General features: G+C 38.3%; 1 protein-coding gene across 3 annotated transcripts in view; it reads right to left on the bottom strand.

Moving 5' to 3' along the window:
* The window catches only part of LOC128902344 (histone-arginine methyltransferase CARM1-like), a 71,174-nt gene that overhangs the window by 14,010 nt on the left and 31,712 nt on the right, over positions 1-25,452 (bottom strand). For 2 of the 3 annotated variants that reach the window (XM_054185184.1, XM_054185186.1), the window contains exons 3-7: positions 19,857-19,963; positions 19,546-19,650; positions 15,361-15,471; positions 6,192-6,369; positions 3,698-3,788 (exon numbers count right to left, since the gene is read on the bottom strand). In XM_054185184.1, the coding sequence (XP_054041159.1) occupies positions 3,698-3,788; positions 6,192-6,369; positions 15,361-15,471; positions 19,546-19,650; positions 19,857-19,963 (592 nt within the window). The remainder of the gene's footprint in view (positions 1-3,697; positions 3,789-6,191; positions 6,370-15,360; positions 15,472-19,545; positions 19,651-19,856; positions 19,964-25,452) is intronic. The other variant, XM_054185185.1, reaches the window with a different exon arrangement.

Genomic DNA, 25,452 nt, shown 5'->3' with positions numbered 1-25,452 from the left:
TTGTGCCGGTGTCGGATGGCAGTGATGGGCACGCCTGTGGGAGATGTGCCCAGGTAGAGGATCTCCTCTGACTAGTCATGGAGTTCAGGGAGGAGGTAAGTAGGTTGAGGAGCATCAGGGAATGCGAGAGGGAGACAGATACTTGGAGTAGAATCCTGCATCCCACGACAGAAAACCAGCAGGCAGACAGAACCCCTGCAACAGAGAACTCCCTATCCTCTATCACCTCAACTGAAGGTGGTGACCTGGAGGACAGGGGGCAATGGCAGGAATTTCCTGCATGGCGCAACAGGTGCCGCACTCAAGACAGCCCGGCGACTACCCCATCTTCCAGGTGCTATTATGGAACAGGTACAGTGCTCTGCAGAGGAACCTGGATGATGATGAGCACAATAGTTCTCCTACCTTGGAGGCATCAGCGAGGTCTAGTCAGACCTCTCCCTGCATCAAAACCTCTGCGGTAAAGAAGAAAAGACGGGTCCTTGTCATAGGTGACTCCCTACTGAAGGGAGCGGAAGGCCCAATATGCAGGCTGGACCCGGTACATAGGGAGGTCTGCTGCTTCCCTGGGGCCCAGGTCAAGGATGTGAAGAGGATGCTTCCTTCCCTGGTACGGCCCTCAGACTACTACCCACTTTTGCTCTTTCAGGTAGGCAGCGACGAGGTAACAAAAAGAAGTCCAAGGGCAATGAAGAAAGATTTCAAGACCTTGGGACAGCCGGTCAAGGGATCAGGAGCACAAGTTGTGTTCTCTTATATCCCCCCAGTTGCGGGGAACGATGAGGGGGAAAATAGGAGGAGGCAGCAGATCAATGCCTCCTGGTGGAGGGAGGTCATCCTCCCCCTCTACTCTGCCTTGGTGAGGCCGCACCTGGAGTACTGTGTCCAGTTCTGGGCTCCCCGGTTCAAGAGGGACAGGGAACTGCTGGAGAGGGTGCAGCAAAGGGCTACAAAGATGATTAGGGGACTGGAGCACCTCTCTTATGAGGAAACGCTGAGGGATTTTGGTCTCTTCAGTCTGCAAAAAAGACAGCTGAGCAGGGACCTTAACACTTCTAAATACTTCAAGGGTGGGTGTCAGGAGGATGGGGCCAGGCTCTTTTCAGTGGTGCCCAGCGGCAGGACAAGAGGTAACAGGCACAAACTTGAACATAGGAAGTTCCACTTAAACATGAGGAGGAACCACTTTACTTTGAGGGTGGCAGAGCTCTGGAACAGGCTGCCCAGGGAGGCGGTGGAGTCTCCGTCTCTGGAGACATTCAAAACCCGCCTGGATGCAATCCTGTGCAACCTGCTATAGGTGACCCTGCTCTGGCAGGGGGGTTGGACTAGATGACCTCCAGACGTCCCTTCCAACCCTATGATTCTATGATTTGTTGGTTCTTAGAGCACTCAGTAACCTCAGAAGTATTTAATTCTCTAGAACAATCAATGTCCTGGGCACCCATACAAAACTACAACTATGTGGAATGATAGGAGGACTGATACTATAGCCCTCTGCTCTGGGGACATCTCAAGACAGCAATAAATTATATTGTAAGCACACAAACTATTTTGTCTAGGAATATATCAGACAGAACCTGATATACAAGGAGTGTCATCAAGGGTAATTGCGTGACATTTCATGAGAATGTTTCAAACAAACTAACCCCAGAAAACATTAAAAGTAGGTAATAAAAAGATCTGTCAAAAACGGGAGACATCCTTTTGCAAAGATGGGTAGAGGAAAGACTGCAGTATGTTGCGACTTAGATACCAACCTGATAACTAACATAATTACAAAGTATTACTACAGCCTGTGATAATAATGTCAATGACAAAACCACTCGGTGCAAAGAGAAATTAGTTACTAAAGCAGACTTGAAACATCTGATTTTCCCCTTTATGCAATTCTCTGGAAGCCTTGCAGTAGTTGATAGATAATTCAGCTTATTAAATGTAGGCATGTAGAATAACTGGAATCAAATCATGACAGGTAGGTACAGGTGAAGTTCTCTTTTTTTTTTTTTTTGTTTTGAATGCAGATGGTGTATTTATGTTAACAAACTATAAGAAACTAATCTAGCTGGACCATTTAGTCTCAACTGTACAATTCTTAAACAAGAAAAGGCAGCAGAATTTTTCCCACCACCAATAACATCACCATATATGTCAGTGTTCATCGATGTACACACACATGCACTGTATCTACCCCCCAGGTATTCCACAGAGATCTTACATTTATTGCAAATGAAGATGAAGCTTCCCAAGCAGTCTGAAATTAAATGCTTTCATTGTGGCACTAACATTCAGTCCTGTATAGACCTGGAAAAAAAAGCTATATTTCTGCTTCAAACTACTAAGTATATATCTATTTTCTTTATTAAGTGATGAAAAATCTGCATTGTGGTACAACATTATGCTTCAGTCTTGTAATTTATGTATCATTGATGTGTCATGTATATAAACAAAAATAACAGGATCTTTGGGAAGAGGGTCCTGAATGACAGCTGAGATGTAAAAACTCATCAGAAGTTACTTCTACCTTCTTTTCTCAGTCTCTTAGCATAGAAAAATACTGTTGCAGTTTTTGTGATCATAAATATGCAACGCAAACATTTCATAACTGGCTCAACCTACACAGTGAGACAAAAGACCACAAACTGGCTGTATAAAGTAACATTGCCAGACAAAAGTTTCAGCATGTAAATCACTCAAATTTCTCTCACTCCTTTAATCACTGTAGAAATAGGAAGATTTTGTCACAGCTCTACTTCAGGGATAGCCAGAAGAAACCTTCTGAGTAGGAGCAGTTGTACTGTAACTTAGGCGTGGAAGAAAATATTGTCTTTAACCTGTGAAACCAACCAATAGGTTTGATGAAGACCACTTCATGTTCACATTCCGAATTGCAAACTGAAAGAACTGTTAAGAGGCTGCATTTATCATCTTCCAGAAGATTTAAAAATAAGTTAACCCCAGAATTCCACAGTACCTTTTATCCAAAACCTTTAAATAATAATCTCTAAATGGCCAATTTCTAAATTAACAGATCTGTATCACATGAAGGACTGGAGATGTTTAAAAATAAACCTGCTGTTTGCTGAAATGGAATCATCTCAATTTCTCCTCATTAGAATATTGGTGTAAATTTTCCCTCCTATATAGAGCACAGCAACAGCTCAACAGTGGATAGTAGCAGTATGATACTCCAAGGCAAAAGCAGTACAACTTACGCTAGATAAAGCTGCATGAAAAGTTGAGGTGGACAGAAAGTAACTACCAAATTGGAAGTTGTTCAGGACATGGGAATTAATACTTATTCTCTGTAAAGGCTGCCAAGGAATCTTTCCTGTGCTCAGGCACCTGGGACCTCAGGCAATACCGTGATCACCATCCACAGCATACTACGCTTTGGTGTAGCAAAGGAAACAGTAGCACCTGATTCACAGTCAACTCTTCGTCTCATGATGGATGCTCCATGGAGTCAATTCCTCTTTCAAAGAGAGACCCAGTCAGCTCTATCACTTCCTGAGAGATCCTTTAGAGTTACATGATAAACAGTACGACTGTAGGCCAGAGCAGAAGTGAACGTGGAAAACGTAAAAGCATTCTCCTCCAATGTTGACAGATAGGCTACGCTGAATGAAAGAACTGATTTAATTTTTAACCTTTACTGAATCTTGGATAAAAATAAAATGACATAAATAACCATTACCAAAAATTGGCTCTGGAGTAGTGTTCCATGTACAGCTGCTCATCGGAAAAAGGAGCCAAATGAATGTCACTGTATGTTGGGAACATCATTCCTAGTAAACAAAACAGAATATAAAGTAGAAAGGCAAGTATTCAAGAAGCATTTGGACAATGCTCTTAAATACATGTTTTAATGTTAAGGTTGCTCCATGTGGAGTAAGGAGTTGGACTCGATGATTCTCCTGAGTCCCTTCCAACTTAGGATATTCTATGATTCTACTGTCCCCAGACGTTTCTACAGAAATGTCTTCACTAGCAAGAAACCACCATTTCAGAAGTAGCAATCATCATACACTTCAGATATCTTAACATTTATTTTCATTAATGCATGAGTTACTGAAATGTGAATATGCTGAAGCAGTTAGTAAAAAACTCAGTCCAGAAAAATTTATGGAACAGCCCAGAATACGTAAAGTCCTAATAATTTTATGTTCCTATATCAAATATTTGAATTATTTAGCTTCCTTCAAATGAAGTGAAATGCTATCTATTAAATACCTTCTCAACACTCTCCAGTGGAACTGTAGCACCTTCTTTGCTTATAGCTAACCTAATAAATATAACATCTGTGTGAACAAGTTGCATTAAAGCTCAGACTTAATCTTGAATTAAACTGCTAGGTATGGTTCTGGTCAAATTTAGAAGAATAGTTATACTCACTTCACTCTTAAGAGTTTTATCTAGGAAACTCATAGCAAGTCAGAGTAAATACTGAAAATTTTACAAATACAAAAATGGGTACTACACCTTTTTTTTTTCTTTTCTTTTTTTACAGACGTTGAAGTTGAGAAACAGAATTTTATTTGCATGAAGTGGCAAATCAGTGACAGAGCAAGGAATGAAATCCTGATCTACTAGTTTGCATGAATCCATTTCCATTAGGATCTTGCACTCTAACGGCTCAGGAAATCAGAGGAATTACCTTCCATTATTTTCTGTGGACAGTGTATCAGACTGCCTAGCAGCTTAAATGAAAGCCCTTGTATTCTATTGTACGTGTGTCAATGGAAACAGGAAACAAAGCCTGGTCATTTTGAACTACACTTGAGCATACTTCTTCACCCTTTTTTAATCTGGTATAAAACACAATGCAAAATTGAAGGGGAGGACAGGTAAAGGAGGGGAGGGAAAAGAAAACAGCTTTCCTTTTCTAAGTACATCATGTAGGCAGAGTCCACAGGAACTTAAATAAAGAACAACACCCACTCACAGAATAGGCATGCTTTTTAAGACTGGCTGTGGGGAGAGCATTAACAAGTTTGCAGAGAATTTCAGACAGAAAGTTTCCAAACCTAACTGCTACTAAATATTAGCAACTTACTCAAAATGTCACAATTTCAGCTCACTTCTCATACAATCATTAAGTTTAATAATGACCACATAAGGTGATTCATTCCCACTGTAAAAGTAAGCAATCAGAAAGTTAGGCATGTATCTTTAAAAGTATTCACTCATTTAAAACTGAAAATGAGCTGCCTACTGATCAGTTTACAGGAGCCCTCCTCTGAAACTGGGCCCTAAGAATCTAAACGTGAGACTTAAGATCAGTGGATGAGTTGGAAAATAGTACCCAAACGGGCTTTGCAAGTTTGAAACAACTCAACATCAAAGTCATTAGCTCTCTGCATTGAGACACAGATCCAGCCCATGCTTCAAGAACTTCCATGCTGCAGAAATTCTACTGGAAAAAGGTCTCTTTTAAAGGAGACTTTTAAAGAGAGACTTCATAGTTCATTTTCAGCAGTTCACGTAGAAAGATTTGTCATTCAGCAACTGGATGCCCAGATTTGGCTCTCAAAGATTCCCATAAGGCCATGGAACTTAAAGATTGCCTTCAAAACTCCTCCAGACACAAGAGGGATGAAAGACAGAGCACTGAATGCTGTGAATCTCCCACATGTCACTCAAAAGTCAACATCCAAGCATTAGAATAAGGTATTTGGGAGAAGTCCCATGAAAGGAAATCAAAACAAATTGAACTTCACAGTCTTCCCAAAAACCATACATTAGAGTCTTGCCACAAAAAAAAAAAAAAAAAAAAAAAGCGTATCCTTATTTGACCATTCTGCTCTCATTTACATTCCACTGTCTGGCAGTTGAGGCTAGTGTGCCATCATCTATTGCGATATGTTACAACAGAGATGCAATCATATTGTATACAGCAGCAGGTTAAGATTAAAACACAAGCAGAACTCAGCAGCGCAACAGCAGCACACTCAAAAGCTACTTGCGCTGTGAAACAGCCAGAAGTCAGAGCACAGCACAATAGCAACGGCGGCTGCCTCATTATATTAATTCCCTTGGGCCCCCTAGATGTTGGTGTTAGAGATGGAATGAGGGTATAAAACCAGACAATCCTGGACTACCAATTCAATAATTCTTTTTCTTCTTCTTTCAGAAGCTTTTTATCTTTCTTTCGCTACGTGGGGGCGGGGGAGCTGTGGTGACACACTCACCGTTTGACTTCAACCATTTTTTGGCATGAAGGTAACTTTCCAACATCCTTTCATTGAACAGCATATAACCCATCGGTTCAGAAATTACCACATCAACACTCTCAGGCAGGGAGATCTCCTCAATTTTTCCAGACAGAACTGTGATCTTGTCAGAAAGGTTGTTGCTTCTCACCAAAAGCTGGAGGAAAAACAAAAGCATACAGAAAGTGTTGACTCCTTTGATTAGCAGAATTTATATCAGAGATCTTTAATTAGCATTAAACCACCCATAATGTAAACCAACTACCTCGTTCTATTAATCAGACTAAAATAGAAAGGTAACGTATTTTTCCCTGCTAATCAGAATTTCTAAACACTGAGGCTCACTGGAGCAAACTCCAGGAAATGCATTGTGTGGAATCAGCAGGTGACAGTACAAGTACTGTTGCCCTGTAAGAGATAACTGTAATCAATATCTACAAGAAAAAATATCTATCTATCAGGGAAAGATGGCTATTTTAATTCAATACATAAGATTACAAAGAAAGGGTTTCATAATTCTCCAAATTTTTAAAAATTCTGTTCTTGAGGGAGTTACATAGTCATAAAAGGATGAAGAAACTCAAGTGCTAAAAAGTTGGCAGTAAGTAATTTCTAAGCGTAAATGGCGCATATTCACATAAACACATTTAAATGGGCCAGTTCTTAGAGCCAGGATACTGGAGATTTATCCAATTCTATGTGCATAGTGAACCTCGGAGCAAAATGTTTAATGAACAGAAGAAATGGACCTAAAATTTTATATTCAACCCAGCAAGTTATAATGGAAAAGAACAACCTTTTCAAAGCCTCTGTATATCTAGACATATACCTATGCATACCCTATTTGTGCTGTACTCAGATATACAGGGAAATATCTAAACCTTTTATGTTTAAATAAGGAGTAGAATCTGGGCTATTCTGGCACAAACTTATAAAGAAGCAATTATTTCACACTAATTTGAGGTGTCTGCTGGAAGACTCTGTAAAATGAAGCACCCTTTGCAACAGCACAGTAGGAGATTTGTATTGATGTCCAGAAATACCAGGAAAAACAAGTATACGCAATCCAGTAAGTAACAGAAAACACTCACTCACAGATGTACTTGCGCTGGTATGATTGTAACATCAATAGAAGTGCACAATTACTTCAGCAAACCTTTTCCAAAACAGACTGGGCCTTAGGTCACAGCGATCAAACTTATGACTCATTCTAACTAACGAAAGACGGACTAATGTTATTAGCTAGTTCACTGAAATGTGAATATGCTAAAGCAGTCAGTAAAAAACTCAACCCAGAACAACGTATAGAAGAGACCAGAATACTTCATAAAGTCCTAATAATTTTATGTTCCTATATCAAATATTTGAATTATTTAGCTTCGTTCAAATGAAGTGAAATGCTATCTATTAAATAACTTCTCAATACTCTCCAGTGGAATTGTAGCACCTTTTTTGCTTATAGCTAACCGAAGCTGTGTGAACGATTTGCATTAAAGCTTGAATGATACGATTAATCATTTTCAGCCATAACCTACCAATATAAACTACATGCTAATATGATAAATAAAACCACTACAGAAAACAAAAATAATTGTATGCCAACATGCTATCAATTAGGTAAATAACATTTCTGCTTCTTTTGCTGAGAAGTGTTTGTATCAATTTCTAAGAACAGGTTGACAGATTTTGGTTTAAAAGATCTTTATAACACAGACTATGTGAGCAGACACATGATGTGATTTCATTTTGGAAATGAAATTACCATTTTTCTCACAGGAGAATTCTGAATCTAAAAATAGCTGTCAAATAACAGCTCAGCAGCAGCATGGATGTGCAAAAGCAAGAATCCTAACTCATTTCAGAGCGACCGATAACTCACATAGTCCGCTAGAGGGCAGCAGAAAATTACAATACCTCTATCACATGCAGTGCAGATGCTTGTTTTAGGAAAATTTTTACTTTTACTGTAAATACTAGGATGGAGACAAACAGAAAAGTTTTTTCATTGCTATTTTGCATTATTATTATTATTACACAACTTAAAAAAAAATCTTCAATGTTTATTTGCTTTTCTTCCCTTAGATACAACAAAACCAAAGAAAACTCTAAAAAACACTGTCAGTACTAATCACCTCCTTTAGAGTGTGGCTATGACTTGGTAAAGCTAAAGTTCCCTGTGCTTTTGGCCTTCTGAATCTTAACACAGGTAGAAGGTCCATTTTTAAAAGGAATTTAGCCTAGGTTTTGGCTACAGAGTCTCCGGGAACAGAAACCTCTGCTTATACACACGAAGTTCTTCTCAGTGTCCCACCCATACGCTCTGATAGTGGTCTGAAGAATCAAGGCAATTCTGCATCTGCCAAAAATCTCAGTCTGTGCTCCGAGACTGTCAGGAAGCCAATGAATGCCAGTTCAAGCAAGTATTTTTACATGCATATCTGAGACAGACTAGATCAAGAAGTTGATTTATTTCAGGGAGAAGACAACTCGTTTTATGGCAGCTATTTTTTTTTGTGATTTTTACACCTGTTTAATTAGAGTTAATTAATACTTCATAGCTAGCTGGATTGGTGGCAATTAAAAGCAGGTTTTGAAAGTTTTAAACATCTACCTTTTTTAAAATCATTTTTTAAACACAACGATGACTTTTCTGAAACTGAAATTTACCACGCATTGATGAACTCTGATTGGTGGCTCATTATCACATGAACAGAAGCAAAAATCAATTAATTGACATGAAATATCGGAGAGCTACAGTCTCCCACAAATTCCATGCACCTCTTTTCTACAAGAGTAACATTCTACATAAGTAATAGAAATAATTTGCAAGAGACACAGAACACAAGCATATTCTATGAAATGCACATAAAACACTGTTATCGTCTACTCCCAGGCACTATTAGTCCAAAACTGAGATGTATAAATAAATAAATAAATAAATCACTTTGAGGAGGCTATAAGGAGGAGGCTAAACATCTATAAACTAACTCTTTGTCCCAAATATTTCTATCTGGTTTGAACTGAACTTATTTCTGACAGGATTATTATGTTAATTCACCCTCTGCAGCACGTTCATGACTTGAGGGTTTTAAACATAGAAAGTTATTTCTGCCATCACCAATATGACTTTGGTGCTCAGACAGGAATATTGGGCATGCCATTTAAAAAATATGCCTTAAACAAACTCTTTCTTCATCTCTTATACGGATACCCCCAACACATATCTTCATCTTGACAGCTTGCTGTTTTTACTAATCTAATTGGAAGCTTCTTTTCTAAATATTAGCAAATTTTGTGTCTTTAAAAAAAAAATCTTATTGTCAACTGAAGAACAAGCAGCTAAGGGTGATGGCAGTACAGTTTTTTAATTCAGTGCCTTTGGGAATCAATAGCAAATCTGTGGCAAAAGGAGAGGAGGCATATCTGAGTGGGTGTCTTAACAATGTTTTCACCTCCCACACGGTTTTTCATAAAATCCTGCAACCACCAAGTTATGGTCAGCAAATTGTGTATGAACAAAAGGAGCAAAGTAGTTTCAATATTTCATGGCTTTAGTGAAGGAAAAAAAAAAACCCAGGGCGGGGGGAAAATACCACCCAGTATCTTATAATTTTTGTCAGCGACTGAAAGGAATGTGTTATTTTCAACAGCCACACTCTCTTGAGATTCTCTGGGATTTCAGAAGACTTTGAAAGCAGGGCAAGATTGCCGTGAGATGGATGATAAAATTGATACTTTAAAATAACATACAAACAGTTAAATTTGTATCTGGTATATGCATTCACTTCAAATGAGCTGCACCAGCCTGCCACCAAATGTGCCCATGTTGGTGTTCTGGCTATTTTTTCCTTTCCTTCATGGCAGCATTCACAAAAATTAAATGCTCAAAAGCCTTTTGCAAAATAGTAAGGGTTTGTTTGACAACAAACAGATGAAAACAGATCTCTCTAATACACACAGGTAAGCAGAAACTTCTCACATACATCTCTCCTCATGAAAGGTCCAGTTTTATATCCAGACACAGCAGATCTCTCACCCAATGAAACAGAGAAACAAAAAGAGTCACAAAACCATTCTGTAAGCCTAATAAACGATGTCATGGATCATACAAAGCTATGAAGCCTTCTTACTGCAGCTAAAGGAGGCATCATGCTCGCAGGCTCTCCTCCTGCCAGGGCACTTCAACCACCCCAACACCTGCTGGAAAAGCAGCACGTGAGCTGTAGGCAATCCAGGAGACTCGTGGAATGCATCGAGGATAACTTCTTAAGGCAGGTAATAGACAGCGCTACCAAAGGGGATGTGATACTGGACCTGATGGCCACCAATGCAAGCGAGCTAATCGGTGACGCCAAGAGTGGAGGCAGCCCGGACTGCAGTGATCATGTACTGGTGGTGCTCACAGTCCTCAGGTACACGGGTCAGGAGAAGGGTAAAGTCAGGACCCTGAATTTTAGGAAAGCAAACTTCCAGCTCTTCAAGGAATGCTCAACAGGACGCCCTGGGAAACTGCCCTCTGGGACAAGGCAGCAGAACAGAGCTGGCAGATCTTTAAGGACACTTTCTGTCGAGTGCAAGAGCTCTCGATCCCCAGGTGTAAGAAATCAGGAGAGGAAGGCGAGAGACCAGCATGGATGAGTTGAGACCTGCTGGTCAAACTAAAGGGCAAGAAGGAAATGCACAGGCAGAGGAAGCAGGGACAGGTATCCTGGGAAGAGTATAGGGACGCTGACGGGTTGTGTAGGGATGAGGTCAGGAAGGCCAAGGCACAGCTGGAGCTGAACTTGGCAAGGGACACAAGGAATACTAAGAAGGGCTTCTACAGGCGTGTCAGCCAGAAAGGGAAGGTCAAAGAGAGTGTACTCCCCTGATGAACACAACTGGAAAGCTGGCAACAAAGGATGAGGAGAAGTCTGAGGTACTCAACAACATTTTTGCCTCAGTTTTCACTGGCAAAATCTCTTCCCACACCTCTGGAGTGGGTGGACCACAAGGCAGGGACTCGGGGAGCAAAGTCCCTCCCACTGTATGAGAAGATCAGGTTTGTGACCACCTGAGGAAAAATGAACATACATAAGTCTATGGGACCTGATGAGATGCCTCCCAGAGTCCTGAGGGAACTGGCTGATGTTGCCAAGCCACTCTCCATGATATTTGAAAAGTCATGGCAGTCTGGTGGAGTTCCTGGTGACTGGAAAAAGGGAAACATTGCACCCATTTAAAAAAGGGTAGAAAGGAGGACCCTGGGAGCTACCGATCTGTCAGCCTCACCTCTGTGCCTGGGAAGATCATGGAACAGATCCTCCTAGAAGCCATGCTAAGGCACATGGAGGACAGGGAGGTGATTTGAGACAGCCAGCATGGCTTCACCAAGGGCAAGTCCTGCCTGACCAACCTTGTGGCCTTCTATGATGGAGTGACTACCTCAGTGGACAAGGGAAGAGCTATGGATATTGTTTATCTGGACTTCTGAAAGGCCTTTGACACGGTCCCCCACAACATCCTTCTCTCTAAACTGGAGAAATATGGATTTGATCAGTGACGTGGTTGGTGGACAAGAAATTATCTGGGTGATCACATCCAGAGGGTAGTGGTCAACGGCTCAATGTCTGGATGGAGACCAGTAATGAGTTGTGTCCCTCAGGGAACCGGTGCTGCTTAATATCATCATCAATGACAGAGACAGTGGGATTGAGTGGACCCTCAGCAAGTTTGCAGACCACACCAAGGTGAGTGGTGCAGCTGACACATCTGGGGGACAGGGTGCCATTCAGAAACTATTGTCTGTGTTCATGAAAAAACGATATCCAATAGGTAGACCAGACTAACATGAAATTAAACAATAGGTGACACTACTATTAATTCATAATTCCTTTGAATGCTATTCTTTTCAGTGTAGGGAAACAGCAAAATAGTGGAGAGGGGAATAAATATTACGTTCCTTGGACTGTAATAATGAGTTGCATTTTAAAATTATATATATTCGGAATTAATCTTCTGTTGTCATTTTCAGCTTAAATGCAAATCAAACTTGTCTAATGTAAACCTGTATGAGCTTCACTGGAATTATGTCAAACATATAGCAACCATAAGAAAGAGGCTCACATCTGTCTAGCTTTTCTGAACAGCTTAATGAGGCCATGGAACAAAACAGAAATGCAAGTATACTGCAAACCAATCAAAAAGCCACCCAACTACTACACATAACACAGTGATAGAGACACGAGATACTCTCCAGCAAATACCTAAAATAAATGAGTGGCCAAGCAACAACAGTATGTTTCCTAATACAGCAGCTTCTACGAATTTTCCCTCCAACAGAATTTTCAAACATTATACTAGTGCACATCTATAAACAGTACAGTTTTCAACACTGTCAAATAGGCATCTGACTCCTGGTAACTGAACTGTAGTGCTAAATTTTTAATATCATTCTTTCAAAATAAACCTCCAACCATGAAGAGGAATTTACTGTAAACCCAACAAATCTCTCAGTAAGAAGTATTACACCATTAATTTGCATTGTTCAAATATAATTTCCCTTCATTCAGTAGTTCGTTGTATTCATTTCAAGTATTCTGTATTAAAATAGAAAAAAAATAAAAAAAGGAACAAGACTCGTTAATCTCACATTCAATATTATCACACAGACCTGAAACAGATGAACAATACAATAAATCCATATAGAAATGAGAGAAGAAATGGATGGAAAGTAATGCTCTTCTCTTAATCCAGATACTTGATAATCCATACTAATGAAATCCCACTGTCGAATATTAAGAGGTGATAAATAAGAGTACCTAAGGCTAAGCATCTTTATACTCAATAAACTTAAATTCTTAAAACATATTATGTGTTAATAGATTAGATGATCTCAATACAGTTCACGAGTAATTTCACAAGAACTTATGACTATAGAAGTCCATTACATTTCTTATGAATACTGAGTACCATTTGGGAAGTAGACGGAGAAGGAAATGACCAAAAATCTATGAATTATCAAACCAAGACTCTCACGTTTTAGCCAGTGTTTGCCAGTATCTACAGCTGCTTAAGGTTCTTTACTTCTCTTTATCAATCATAGTTTTAAGCAGTTTAGCATTTCATCCACCCCAAGAGAAAAGCAATTCAATTTCTAAAACCAATGGATCAATGCTATTTCTCTACCAGTAAGTTGCCAGGTATATCACTCACATTTACATTGCATTAAAAAATACACAATATTTGATACACTACAGATGCAGCATGTGCGATTTCACAACTAGTGATTTTGCTTACTTCTGACTGGAGTCAAGTTCAAACCTGTGACCGAAAACTTAAAAAAAACAAACCACATTATACTCACTACTACACAGTACACTACTATTAGGAAAAGCAAGTTCTCTTTTGCTCTTTGTGTTATGCTTTCATAAATAAAACTTCTGTCTATTATGAAACAAAGACACTGTACAAAATCTTATCTGTTTACAAAATCCTGTGTGAAATAAGAACCACCCTCCACCCTTCCGGCTGAGAGATACCTTCCATATATTAACATTTTTACTATTTTTGAAAGGTCTGACAAAATGACAGACATCAGAAAACACATCCCTTTAATTACAAAGAATCTTTCTAATTATTCAAATCATAATAAGAAAATAGAAATGTTCTTTCAGTACACATATGCCATGTCAGGCTAGTACATCGTCACCAATTCCAAACTTAACACAGACATAAGAAGAAAACATTTGTCAATAGCAACACAAATGAGGCAGAAGTAGAAAATGATTGTATGAGAAAACATTTTTCCCAAATACATAAATTAATGCAAAATGTGTATGGGGAGATTACTGAATCCCGTATTTAAACTGGAATGAAAAATTCAAATAATTTATACATTAATAACTACTTCTATCTGGAGAGAAATGAAAATGTCTAATATCCACGTTTTTCTTCTTTAAGACCTAAACAGATTATCTCAATTTCCAACAGCAATGCTTTTTCTTCACAATGTTACAGTTGACAATTGGTGCTCGCCAGCCTTCACCAAGAGCAAGGCTGGATGGCTGGATCAGGACATACAGGAGGAACTTTCACTGAACTGATGAATGCTCACTGTGTGGACTTAGAGGAACTATGGACTCCTAATGTTGCACATGGACATTTACATTCTAGACCAGTACAGCAAAAAGAAAAATTAACATCCAGATACTGCAAACTTTTTCTAGGTATGGGATGAAAAATCCTCCACCTCACCACTTTTCACCCTCTTCCACATAAAACTATTTCTAAAACTCAGCTAGAGGTGATCAATATTGACAAAATTTATAATGATAATGCTCACACTTCGCCTCACACATTCTGATGTTCACCTAAATCATCCCTGGAGGTATTTAAAAGACGTGTAGATGTAGTGCTTAGCAATATGGTTTAGTGCTGTTTTTTGTCAGTGTTAGGTCAATGGTTGGACTCGATGATCTTAAAGGTCCCTTCCAATCTCAACAACTCTATGATTCTAAATAAGCAGAGACTGTGAGAGGAAAACACAGAGATTTTTGCTGTTGCTGCTATTTAGGATTAGCACTTTTAAGGACATGAACTTCTCCTAAGGCATTTAGTTATGAATACCACTTTGAGTGCTTAATTTTTATTATTTTTTAAATGATATTAGAATGCTTAGTAAAAACAATGCCTGAAAAATATCTTTTAAAAGTAAGTGCATTCTTTGGGTCCTCTTTAAACCCTAAGAAAACAGTTTTGTAAGAAAGACCTAAATGATCACACTTAGCAGGAGACTAACTCAACTGCCTGATCACACAGATGTTCAAGAGTCTTAGGAAAAAAACACCTAAATGTTTTTTTGCACATGAAAACAACATCTAGTTTATTCTTTTTTCCTTCTGAAAGTAAAAAAAGTTTAATCACAGTTATGACTGTTCACCATTTTTCACAGAAACAACAATCAAACGGTTTATTTGTGACATTACATGACATGAGAGCATTTAGAACACATTCAAAAATTACCTTCCAAAAACCGTTGCCCATTAGAGATCTGGCTTCTTACAAAAATCACACTGAAGCCTTCAGCCTTTTTGAGGCACAGTTCTAGAGTTCTCAACATTTTCACTCTACACCATTCTAACACTTGGCTCAGGTGAAAAACACTTACCTCTGCATATTTTGCCATTGAACTGGCTTCAACAGCATAGACTTTTCTAGCTCCAGCCTGCACTGCAAAAAATGAGAGGATTCCTGATCCGCAGCCAACATCTAGGACCACCTTGAAAACAAAAGGCAGACCAAAAGAAACAAAATAATCAAAAAGTCGCTTCCTGACACCTCTTTTAACTATGTGAATTTTCATAGCTGTACCCTGCATTTAGTAAGCCTGGCATTGTGCAAAAATATCACTAATTTCACTTGAAAAAGTGAAAAGGCTTGTTAATGAGAAATTTTCATGCCCTTAATCGTTATTTTAGCAGCAATAGCTTATTTTTAAAAGACTGTGGACTGTGGACTAACCATGTAAATACATGGTTATGGTTTGGAGGCAATAGAATTTTTTTAACCAAGATTCTTTAGGAGAAAAATTTGAAAAACAAGTGTAGTCTGAATACTCTGGGGAGGAGGGAAGACATGTCAGTAATAGTCCTTCGAAGGACTACAGAATCATATCTTCTGCATGAAATCTTGGATAAAACCAAACTATGTAGCTTTGTTCCAATATTGGTTCTGCTTTCTGGTGTCAGTATTAGACATTTAATTGCACTGCTTGATGTGGTCTCTCAAAGGCCCTCAGTTAAACGTAAATCCCAAAGCCTCATTTTCTCCATCAGTCAGGTGGCTCACTTTTTGCAAGCCAAAATGTTGACTGTAAAATGTAGTTATGAGCCTTTTTTTCATACAACCAACTAAAACACTTAGAAATCCCCCTTTTGGTTCCATAACAATTCAAAATCTAAGACAAAGTTTTACTAAAAAAATTAGTGAAAGCTTTAAGGCGACTCCTTCTAAGAGTAAATATAAAGAAGTATATGCAGGTAAGAATTAACTTATTAATGTGAAGAATCCAGCCTCAGATTCATTAGATTCTGAATGAGTTCTTCTTATTCTTTTAAGCTTCAGTAGACACAAATGGTCAATCCAAGCACCACTCCCACCATGTTCTAAAGTAGCTTACCTCTGACAGTGTTTGAATTTATTACCAAGAACCCTCTCAAAGGGTACAGAATTTATTTTTTCCAGCACAACTCAGATAACCAGTTGTACTTTCTCATACAGCTATTTTATCAAAAACAAACAAGGCTTAGAATTAAAAAAATAAATACACTATCATCGGCTATCCCTTTACTATAGGCAAAAGTGTTTGTATCATAAATCACCACAGAATTTAGGGAAGGAGGCAGCAAAGGTAAAGAAATATATTAGGGGGATGTAGAGTAGGTAGGAAACATTAAGACAAATAGCAATTCAATGAAAAATTTTGCAATAATGGAGGTATTAAAATAATTATGTCCTTTTTGCCTTTTTTTATCTCTTCATTGCCATCATTAAATGTCTCTGTCTGCCTTATAGTTTCTGGATGTAGAATAAATATAGTTGCCATATTTCCAACAGATAAGTCTCAGCACAATGGGTTTCTCAGGTTCTCATGGGAAAGCATTTTACTGCAATGTAGGTCGTTCAATTTTTTCAGCTACATTTATTCTGAAAATTGCCATTTCTCAACAGAATCAGGAAAAAGAGAGATCATTTTCTAGGTGGGTGGCCACCAACACCCAGCCTGTAATAGTCTTCCTGCTAGGTACGCTGAAGAGAAGCCAAGGCACCTCCAACCATTGGAAAAATAAATAAACCAAGAGCAAAAGCAAGCAAGCTGTACTACTGCACAGCAGCAAGATTTCCTACAGAGGCAAGGAGTATGCAAAACCTGAATTCCTTACCGCGTGCCCAAAAATGGAATGGATATGTTACCTACAGAGATAAACCTGCCTTTTGTATTATAACATAGGAGCATCCTATTTGGCAAGAAGCCAATGGCAAATAAAATCCTCTTGGCGCTGTTGAATAAAATAGAGAGGAGGATTGTCTCAGGCCTAAAAGAAATTACAGCGACTGGAACCTATTTGCTTCTTTTCTGTGAAAGTAAGTAGTTAACTGTAGTTTTTAAAGCAGCACAGTTTACAGCAAAGAAAAATTATCAGCTACACTTGAGTTTATTACTAAACTTAATTAATAGTTAAAACATAACAATCTTAAAGCAATTCTGATAAATTTCACACTTACAACTCTCCTCATTTGGCCATAAATACACTACACACTTAAAAGGAAATGTTTGGTTGAGTATTTGCTTATATGTTATTAAAGACTCTACTCTTTTCTGTGATGTAGTAAAGCCATTTGTGCTGGTGTGAGCTGAAGTCACAGGCTCCTTTTAAAAGAAAGTGCACACAGAAAGATGAGAGAAAGAAGAAAAGACAAAAAAATTACAACAAGGTAAAAAAAATAAAATAATTGCAGCTTCATTTTCTCTATCCTTTTTTTTTTTTTTGTAGTCTGCTGCTCAAACATCATAAATGGAGCTTACATGGTCTCAGCTGACATTTGGAGACCTAGGAAAGATTCCTGATAGGCTGTTGCTTACAAACTGCCTATTTGCTTACAGAAGGTCACATGCGGTCTAATATAGTTTTTGCTGGTTTTTATTATTTTATTAAGAGAGGTAAGCAGTGTAAAGCAAGATGACACAATGTCCAGCGATTAAAGAGCAGAAAGAGATAGGGAAGGTAGACCTGGACAATGCACAGATAAATTCAACTCAGTGGTGACTAATATAACTGTGTGGAAAATATGAACTGTACATGTACCATCCAAGTTGTAAATGAATCATCATCAACAGCAACAAAAACAAAGAGCCTAAGCACCACTATGAATTGTTTGGTGAAGATCAATACTCAATGGACAGATGCAATCCCAGGAAAAAAAGTGAAGATTTATGAGAAGTACAGTAAAGAATAACTAGGAAGTTAGAACTCTGCAACATAAATAAATTGTATGGCATTGTCTACGCTACCATGCATAACTCCTGCCAATCCTTCTCAAAACAGGTGCTGCAGAATTACTGGTGACACTGATAAAGAGGGCAAGAATGATAACAGGGCATGCACAATTTCTTCATACAGAAAAAGACGGAGAGGTCTGAGAACACTGACCTCAGAAGCACGACTACAAAAGAAGAGACAACAAAACTTGATACAATGGAGGAATGATATAAAGAAAATTAGAACTTCAATCCTCCTTTGTCTCACAACATAAGAGCAAAATGACAGAATTAGAAAGCTGATAAATTAAAAATCTCGCTAAAGGAAATATTGTTCCACATAACCTGTGATTCTATTATGGAATTAAGGGTGCTGTATTAAGGGTGGAATCAGAAAAGACTGTGCATGGGGACTGGTCCTGTGACTAATTGCAAAATAAATTTAAAAAGTAAGAAAAACATTGTAAAATGTACTGGTCCTATGCTTTGCATTTCAAGAAGCCTAAAAAAATGAACTTAGAAAACAACTTAATCTGTGGCTGGGAGGCAGACTATCCTAGATCTCCCCAATGTAAATTTTCTTTTGTTTTTTTTTTTTTTTTCCTTAAGTATCTGGCTTGGACAATGTGAGAAGCAGAGGACTAGATAAAGAAGTAAAAAACTAATAATCTGTGTTATATTTGTTACAGTAGTCTTCAAGATCTATGTACATATTTTAGAGATGAGTTTGGCATCTGAAGTTGTAAGTTCCTGCATTGTTTCCAAATCTTTGCCTTGTACAAATGGAGTCACAGCTGCCACTTACGTGCTTGCTCAGTTCATAATGACTGTGGGGTGCAAAAACACTCAGTGTAGACCTCCATGAAAGAGACAAAAACTGGAATACTTTTTCAGGTATTTGCAAAAGACTACATGGCACAATAATAAATACACAGTCAACAGTTAAGATAAGGAAACTAATATTGTGTGTGAGCTCCAAGATGCCAAATGGGAATGATTAACAACGCAAAATGTGAAGAAACATTTATGTGTAGGTTCCCACATTGTCCACAGAAGACAGCAGAGGAATTTGTAGCTCATGTTTGGATCCATGTTCAGTGCCATTCATCCTAACAATGTACCACCACCATCACGTATTGTCATCCACGTGCTTGACAGTAACAACAATATAAAGCACACGTGAAATAGTATATTCATGCACAAAGTCCCAGGTGAGAAAAGGCTCTGGTCTGATCAGTGTTTCTTTACAAGATAAGTTCAATTTTAGAGCTTAAGCAGCATACTGGAACATTTAAGACTCTTAACAGAGCTTACCTTGTCTGTAAAATCTAGGTAGTTCTGTAGGATAGCTCTGTGATAAGTGGCTGTCCTCACAAAATCCTGCATCATATTCTGCTGTTGAGATAAACAGCCATAAAACTAAAAGCAAAGGAGGAGAAGAAAAACAGAAAAAAGATAAAGCCCATCTTCTATCAATCTTACCTTAAATTACTTCGTACTTAAACTACCAAGGTCCTGACCACTCTCTGAATAAACCTAAGCTATCTTTCTAACTGACCTGGTGACTAAGGTCAAGAAAACAACAGTAACTTCAATTTCACAAATTGGCACTGAAGTTTCATTACCTGAAAATATTGAGCAGCGGATGCTTCATCTGTTCTCTGACTGAAAACAGAGTTCTCCTTCTTTTGGCTACGGCATCCCTTCAATGCATTTGAAAATGTGTAGTACTCTGGAAGAGAAAAACAGAAAAGACACAAATGTAGCAAAAAACACAAGGACAGTAAATCAAGATAAACATCCAATGACAAGATAAGAACGCATTCAGTCACATTTGAGAGGAATGCTTCATTTGGCTTATGATGTTCATAAATACACAGTAAACACTTTCAAATTTCATTAAACAGACAAGAACTGCTGCAAAGATCTGGCCAGCATTGAAAGGTTTTAAGAAGTACCTGGATGCATGCGACATGTTGTCGAGGAGTCTCCATTCACATTACCTAAACCCTACAAGTATCTGTGATGGTGAAGTCTAACAGAGCAATGGCCGAACATAAGCCTCAACCTACTACTTCAGGTTAATCTACACTAACCCAAGCTCCACACAGAGAATCACCTAGCGTTATTGTGAAATGCATGGATTTGAGTGAGGAGGTTTACAACCTAGAATAAAACACTCAAATTTAATTGGCCTAAAAAGCCAGGCTGAGGAGCATGCATCTTCCTTTAGGAGCACTCTAACTAACAAGGTCAGAGTTATAGCCCTTTGGCTTCTGTGGACAAGATCACTTCTGACATTCGGTAAGTAACCGGAAAAATCATGTGGACCTAAAAAACAAATAACCAGTTCACACAAGGGCTTTTGTCTCCATCTTTTAAGATCAAACCAACCTCCCAAGCATAAAGTAATTCCTTGATGTCCAAAAGAAAGGCACATGCCAGCAAGTGGAGAAAGTATCGAGAAAAAACACTATAAGGAAAAACAGTCCAGGGGGAAGCATAGATGACAACAATAAAATCAGGGATGGAAATCTTGCACCTTCTGTTCATACAAAGATAAAAGAAGACAGAGAAATCAGACCACAGCCCTCTCTGCTAAACCAGAGAGACAGGAAACTCCTGCAACAGTTCACAAATAAAAACAACAACTGCCTGAAGCATCTAAGTGTGCACCCAGAAGTAAATGCTAAGTGCCCTAATCATTTGGAGATAATTCAATAATTCAATACTTTGAATGGCCTTTGAAACAAGCGGTCTGAAGATAACAGAAACTAATTATTAATAAACTTCTCAGTACAGTTAACAAGGAGAATTTCCCTCATCATTTCAGGAAATTTTGAAATCCTCAAAACAGACGTTTGATTGTGCTGATTCTTTTCCAGTGCAGAAAGCTGGCATATCCAAAAGGGAAGAGACATAAAAGATAGCAAATTACTTTCCCTTTAGCTTTGGAAATGAAGACAAGCTCAATTTCAGGATGTTTGGGAATGAAAACAAAGATCCGTGTTTACACAACCCAACATGAGCACGGTTGCTGCAAAGTTATCTTTAATGGGACTAAAAGGTATTTTTGAGTAGGGTCTTGAGAGACACATCCTCTGTAGAAAATACTAAATTATTAGAAAAAGTGTATAATAAAGACAGCATGTAATTCAGCAAAAGCATCATAATTTGCTATTAGTGTTATTCAAGATTTCCAGTCTTTATACAGCTAGAAATCACTAAAATTGGAAAACTGGGTGGAAAAAGCTCCACCTTTGGGGCAGTCGTATATTGTTTCATCTTAAGAATGTCACACCAAAATTGTGACAGGCAGCTATATGTCCTCAGGGAAGTACAAATCAATTAAGGGCACAGCCCGTTGAACCTCTGGGCTACCCCACACAACAAAGTCCACTTGTAAGCGTCCAGAGTTCAAGCCATTTCTCTCAGTTGAAATTACGATCAGTCTAATGCATGCAATGAAATAATTTTGTTGAAAGCCTGGAACAAAAGCTCTAAGAAGCATCACAGCATTAGTTTGCTGTGAACGAACAGGTCAGTTTAACCTTACCCTAATAGAAGACTGTACGGGTGGCAGAAATTGTAAAACACAACTCACCAGCTTATTCAAATGCCCTTCATCTGCTGAGGAAATCTGATAGAGAGCCGATCTGTTGCCACTCTGCAGAATATTCCCATGTAATTTCCAGGTGGGAGAAAGTCCCACTTTGTTACTGCTGGCCTGTCAGCTCCAGTGGGAAGAAAACGCCACATTCAACATCTGGATTTGCAGTGATATGAGGGTCTCAAAATAATTAATTCTCTCCAGAAGTATTTGTAAATTACCATGAAAATATACAAATGCCACACAACTCCCACACAGGGATGATGGTCAGAATGAAACAGTAAGTGACTGGATCATGACAACTAAAGAGTGGCCCAAATTACAGACAATGCCAATTTTCTGCTGGAAGATGCAGAAATCAGCTTAAAACAGATCAGTCCCCCTGTTCTTTCTCTGCATGAAGAGACAACACCAGAAAAAAAGTCAGACACTGGACAGCAGAGATTTTTTCCAGGCCATCACTCATTGTCTTCAGCTTCTCCCTCTTTTTTTTTTTTTTTTGTCCTGTCTGAAGGTAACACATGATGGTATAGATTTGGTGACATGCTTGACTCCTTTCTTTTCTATTCACTCTTCACACGTTGTTTTCATACCTCTGCAGAGACTTTTTGGTAGCTCAGAACATCTTTGGTGTCTTTGGCATCCAGGAATGAGAATGGATTTCAAAACTACACCACCGTAAGAAAAACTGGAAAAGCTTGCCTAGAGAGGTTATGCTGTAGAAGTTTTTATCCTTGGAAGTTTTCAAAACATAACTGTGCAAAGCCCCAAGCAACCTGGGGCTGAACCTGCTTTGCAAGGAGGCTTGACCAGATGACCATATGAGTTCTCTTCCAACTGAATTATTCTTTGATTTTATGAAAAAAAGTATGCTATCCTTGTAATACAGTAGTACTTCATACACACATAATACGCTTGTTGCCAGAGCTCTCCAGAGTGCTGTCAAATTACAAAACTAGTACTCACTGAGTTGAAGGGTACATCAAAATAGAAAGAACAAGAGGCTGACATAGTTCCTCCATAATCTTTAATAATGGACCTCAGATGCCCTTTACATTTTCCTAAGATCCTGCAAGATCACAAGAGGCTCTGGCAGACTATAGAGGAGAAAAGTGTCCCATTTCAATCATCAACCTCAAGAAAAATACAGAATTAAAATCTCTACTAAATGGCAGCAAAGATTCAGCAATAAAAATAAGAACAGCATTAGTTCTAGTACATCTCAATGTTGTCACAAAATTTAAATCCCAAATCCACGTTCTACACTTTCATCAGTGGCTAATTCTGTGAGAAAAAAACATCTGAGCATAAAAATAGAAATATACGTTTAGTTGCTGTTGTTGGATGGGAAGTGAAAAATACACTCTAGTGAAAAAAAGCAACAGCAACCAAGAGCACTGATTTTCAATTTAACCATGAAACTTAATGATTCCACCTTTGAGAAATCCTCATAGCTTTGTCTGATCCTGCACTGACTGAATAAATATACTGCAAAAAGTCCACCTACAGCACGAATTTGATCTCCTTTTTTTCATATGTTCAGTGGATGTTAGTTTATCCTCGATATTTATAAGTAAAACATTCACCAAAAATCTTTTAGTTGCTTCTACTTACTATTTGAGGGAAATTATAGCTAAATAGCTACAAACCAAAGACCAGGTTGTAAGGAAGGAATTACTGTTGCAGATGTGAATTTGGGATTTTGTTTTTCTTTTGAATGCAAACAGTCAAAGGATTCTAAAGAGAAATCTCTTAGGGAATGCAAATTGCTTAGGAATCATTCATAACAATTGCTACCAGTTTCAAATATTGTCTGAGAGTTCAGATACACGTTCAGGGCAAAATGCCAAATAATAGACATTTACCATCTAATATAGAAAAATGGAATTATTGCGAACACAGTGCACATGACACAGACACAAGAAATAAATTCAAAAGTAAGACCTATTGAAGCTTTAAGAAATTCTCCCATATAAGGAACCCCCTACTATGCAAAAGAGAAACAGGTTTATCTTTCTTTAGCATGGACACGTTTCTTCCTTTGTAGACTGTCACAGAAGAAAGAAAAGAATTTATCTCGAGTCTGTTGTCTAAATCCAGCAAGTCTATTTCCTATATCCAACAACAATTTACAGCAGCCTGTCTTCTCTCCACTGCATGCAAATACACTAAGCTGTTTCCTTCCTGTATTTTCTGTATAGGAACTTCTTATTAGCCAATAACTCATCCTGCTTGTGATACGAAAAATAGCTTTATCAGCATATTGATCAAGGTCCTTGAAATAAAATTTAATTTTCATCTTCCTAAGAATCTGGGAACTTAATCTGTCATATGTAGAAATATACCCAGAACTGATCTTGGCTTTTATGAAGGCTGGATTTTCTTCTTTATTTAAAGTAAGGGAACCAGAAAAGGATCTACACCAAAACCAGTTTGGCTCCCTGACAGGCTAGAATGCTGGTGGATCACATGCTTTGGAACTCTTCATTTTACAACTAGGAGTCAACCACAGAGAACTGAAAGTCAGTAAAATATTTTTCAAGAACAGCCAAACAATATTTTTTGTTAATCCACAGCTCTATATTCTGCATCTGGCACTCTATATATCTTTTCCTTTGCTGCTGTAAGGAATTGATTTTCTTATCTCGGGGAACAATCAGGTAGGCTCCTCAGATCTTCTACCATCTTTTCAAAAGCAAACTCAAGTATAATGCTTTTTTACTGAATGGTGTTGCCTAGTAATCTGAGTGTAGTGTTTCAAATGTGACCCCTTCAAAGTCTTCTATCCAGTCCTGAGAGATTCCTTCTGTTACCTTGAACAAATTATGCAGGGTTTTTGCCTGTTTGGTTCATCTATAAAGAAAAAGGTGCTGCTTGCTTACAAAATTTTCTGGGCTATCAGGGGTTATACTTAAACAAAAATTCATCTGTCCTGTAAAATCCAAAATTAATGTGCTTGGGGGGAAGGGAGGGCACAAGTGTTTCTTCATGAAGTGCTTCTTTATGCTATGCAGAGCCATCTTCTTTCACCCTCAAAACCCTTTCTTTTGCTTTATTCTCTGAAAAAACTGCAAATTGGGAAGATGGCCATGAATCTTCTTGAATGGTTTTGGCTGCCTTCAGAGAAATAACTTACAGTTTTCACTGACTGAAAAACAAATCCGTGTGCCCCCACCACCCCAATCACTTAATTTAAATCAATCTAAAGTGTTCCACTAGCAGGTTGAAAAAAACCTCAAAACTTTACACGTGTTAATTCCACGTTCCAAGAGTGGCAAATTAATGAATCAAGGCTTTAAATTGTAACTCCTAGAGTGAATTTACTCTTTCCCGTGCATTGTAAGACCCCCAATAACTACTCCAACAAGAATGACCTGATGTTCTTGAGGACAGAGGTAAACAGACATTTATTGCCTTTTGATCTATACCTTGTCATTATCTCAAACCCCCACCCAACTTAAAACACCCCCAAGACCCACAGATGTTTCTCTTTCAAGGAGCCTCATCTGGATGTTGTTCTGAAAATAATGGAAAATATTTGAATGAAGATCACTATGAGTATGCAGCCTAAAAATCAGCTAAAACTGATTCCTATGATCAAAGATAACAGG

The sequence above is a fragment of the Rissa tridactyla genome, chromosome Z, assembly GCF_028500815.1.
Source record: "Rissa tridactyla isolate bRisTri1 chromosome Z, bRisTri1.patW.cur.20221130, whole genome shotgun sequence".
Lineage (NCBI taxonomy): Eukaryota > Metazoa > Chordata > Aves > Charadriiformes > Laridae > Rissa > Rissa tridactyla.
The sequence above is the reverse complement of the archived record's forward strand: the minus strand, read 5'-3'. Positions and strand labels throughout refer to the sequence as shown.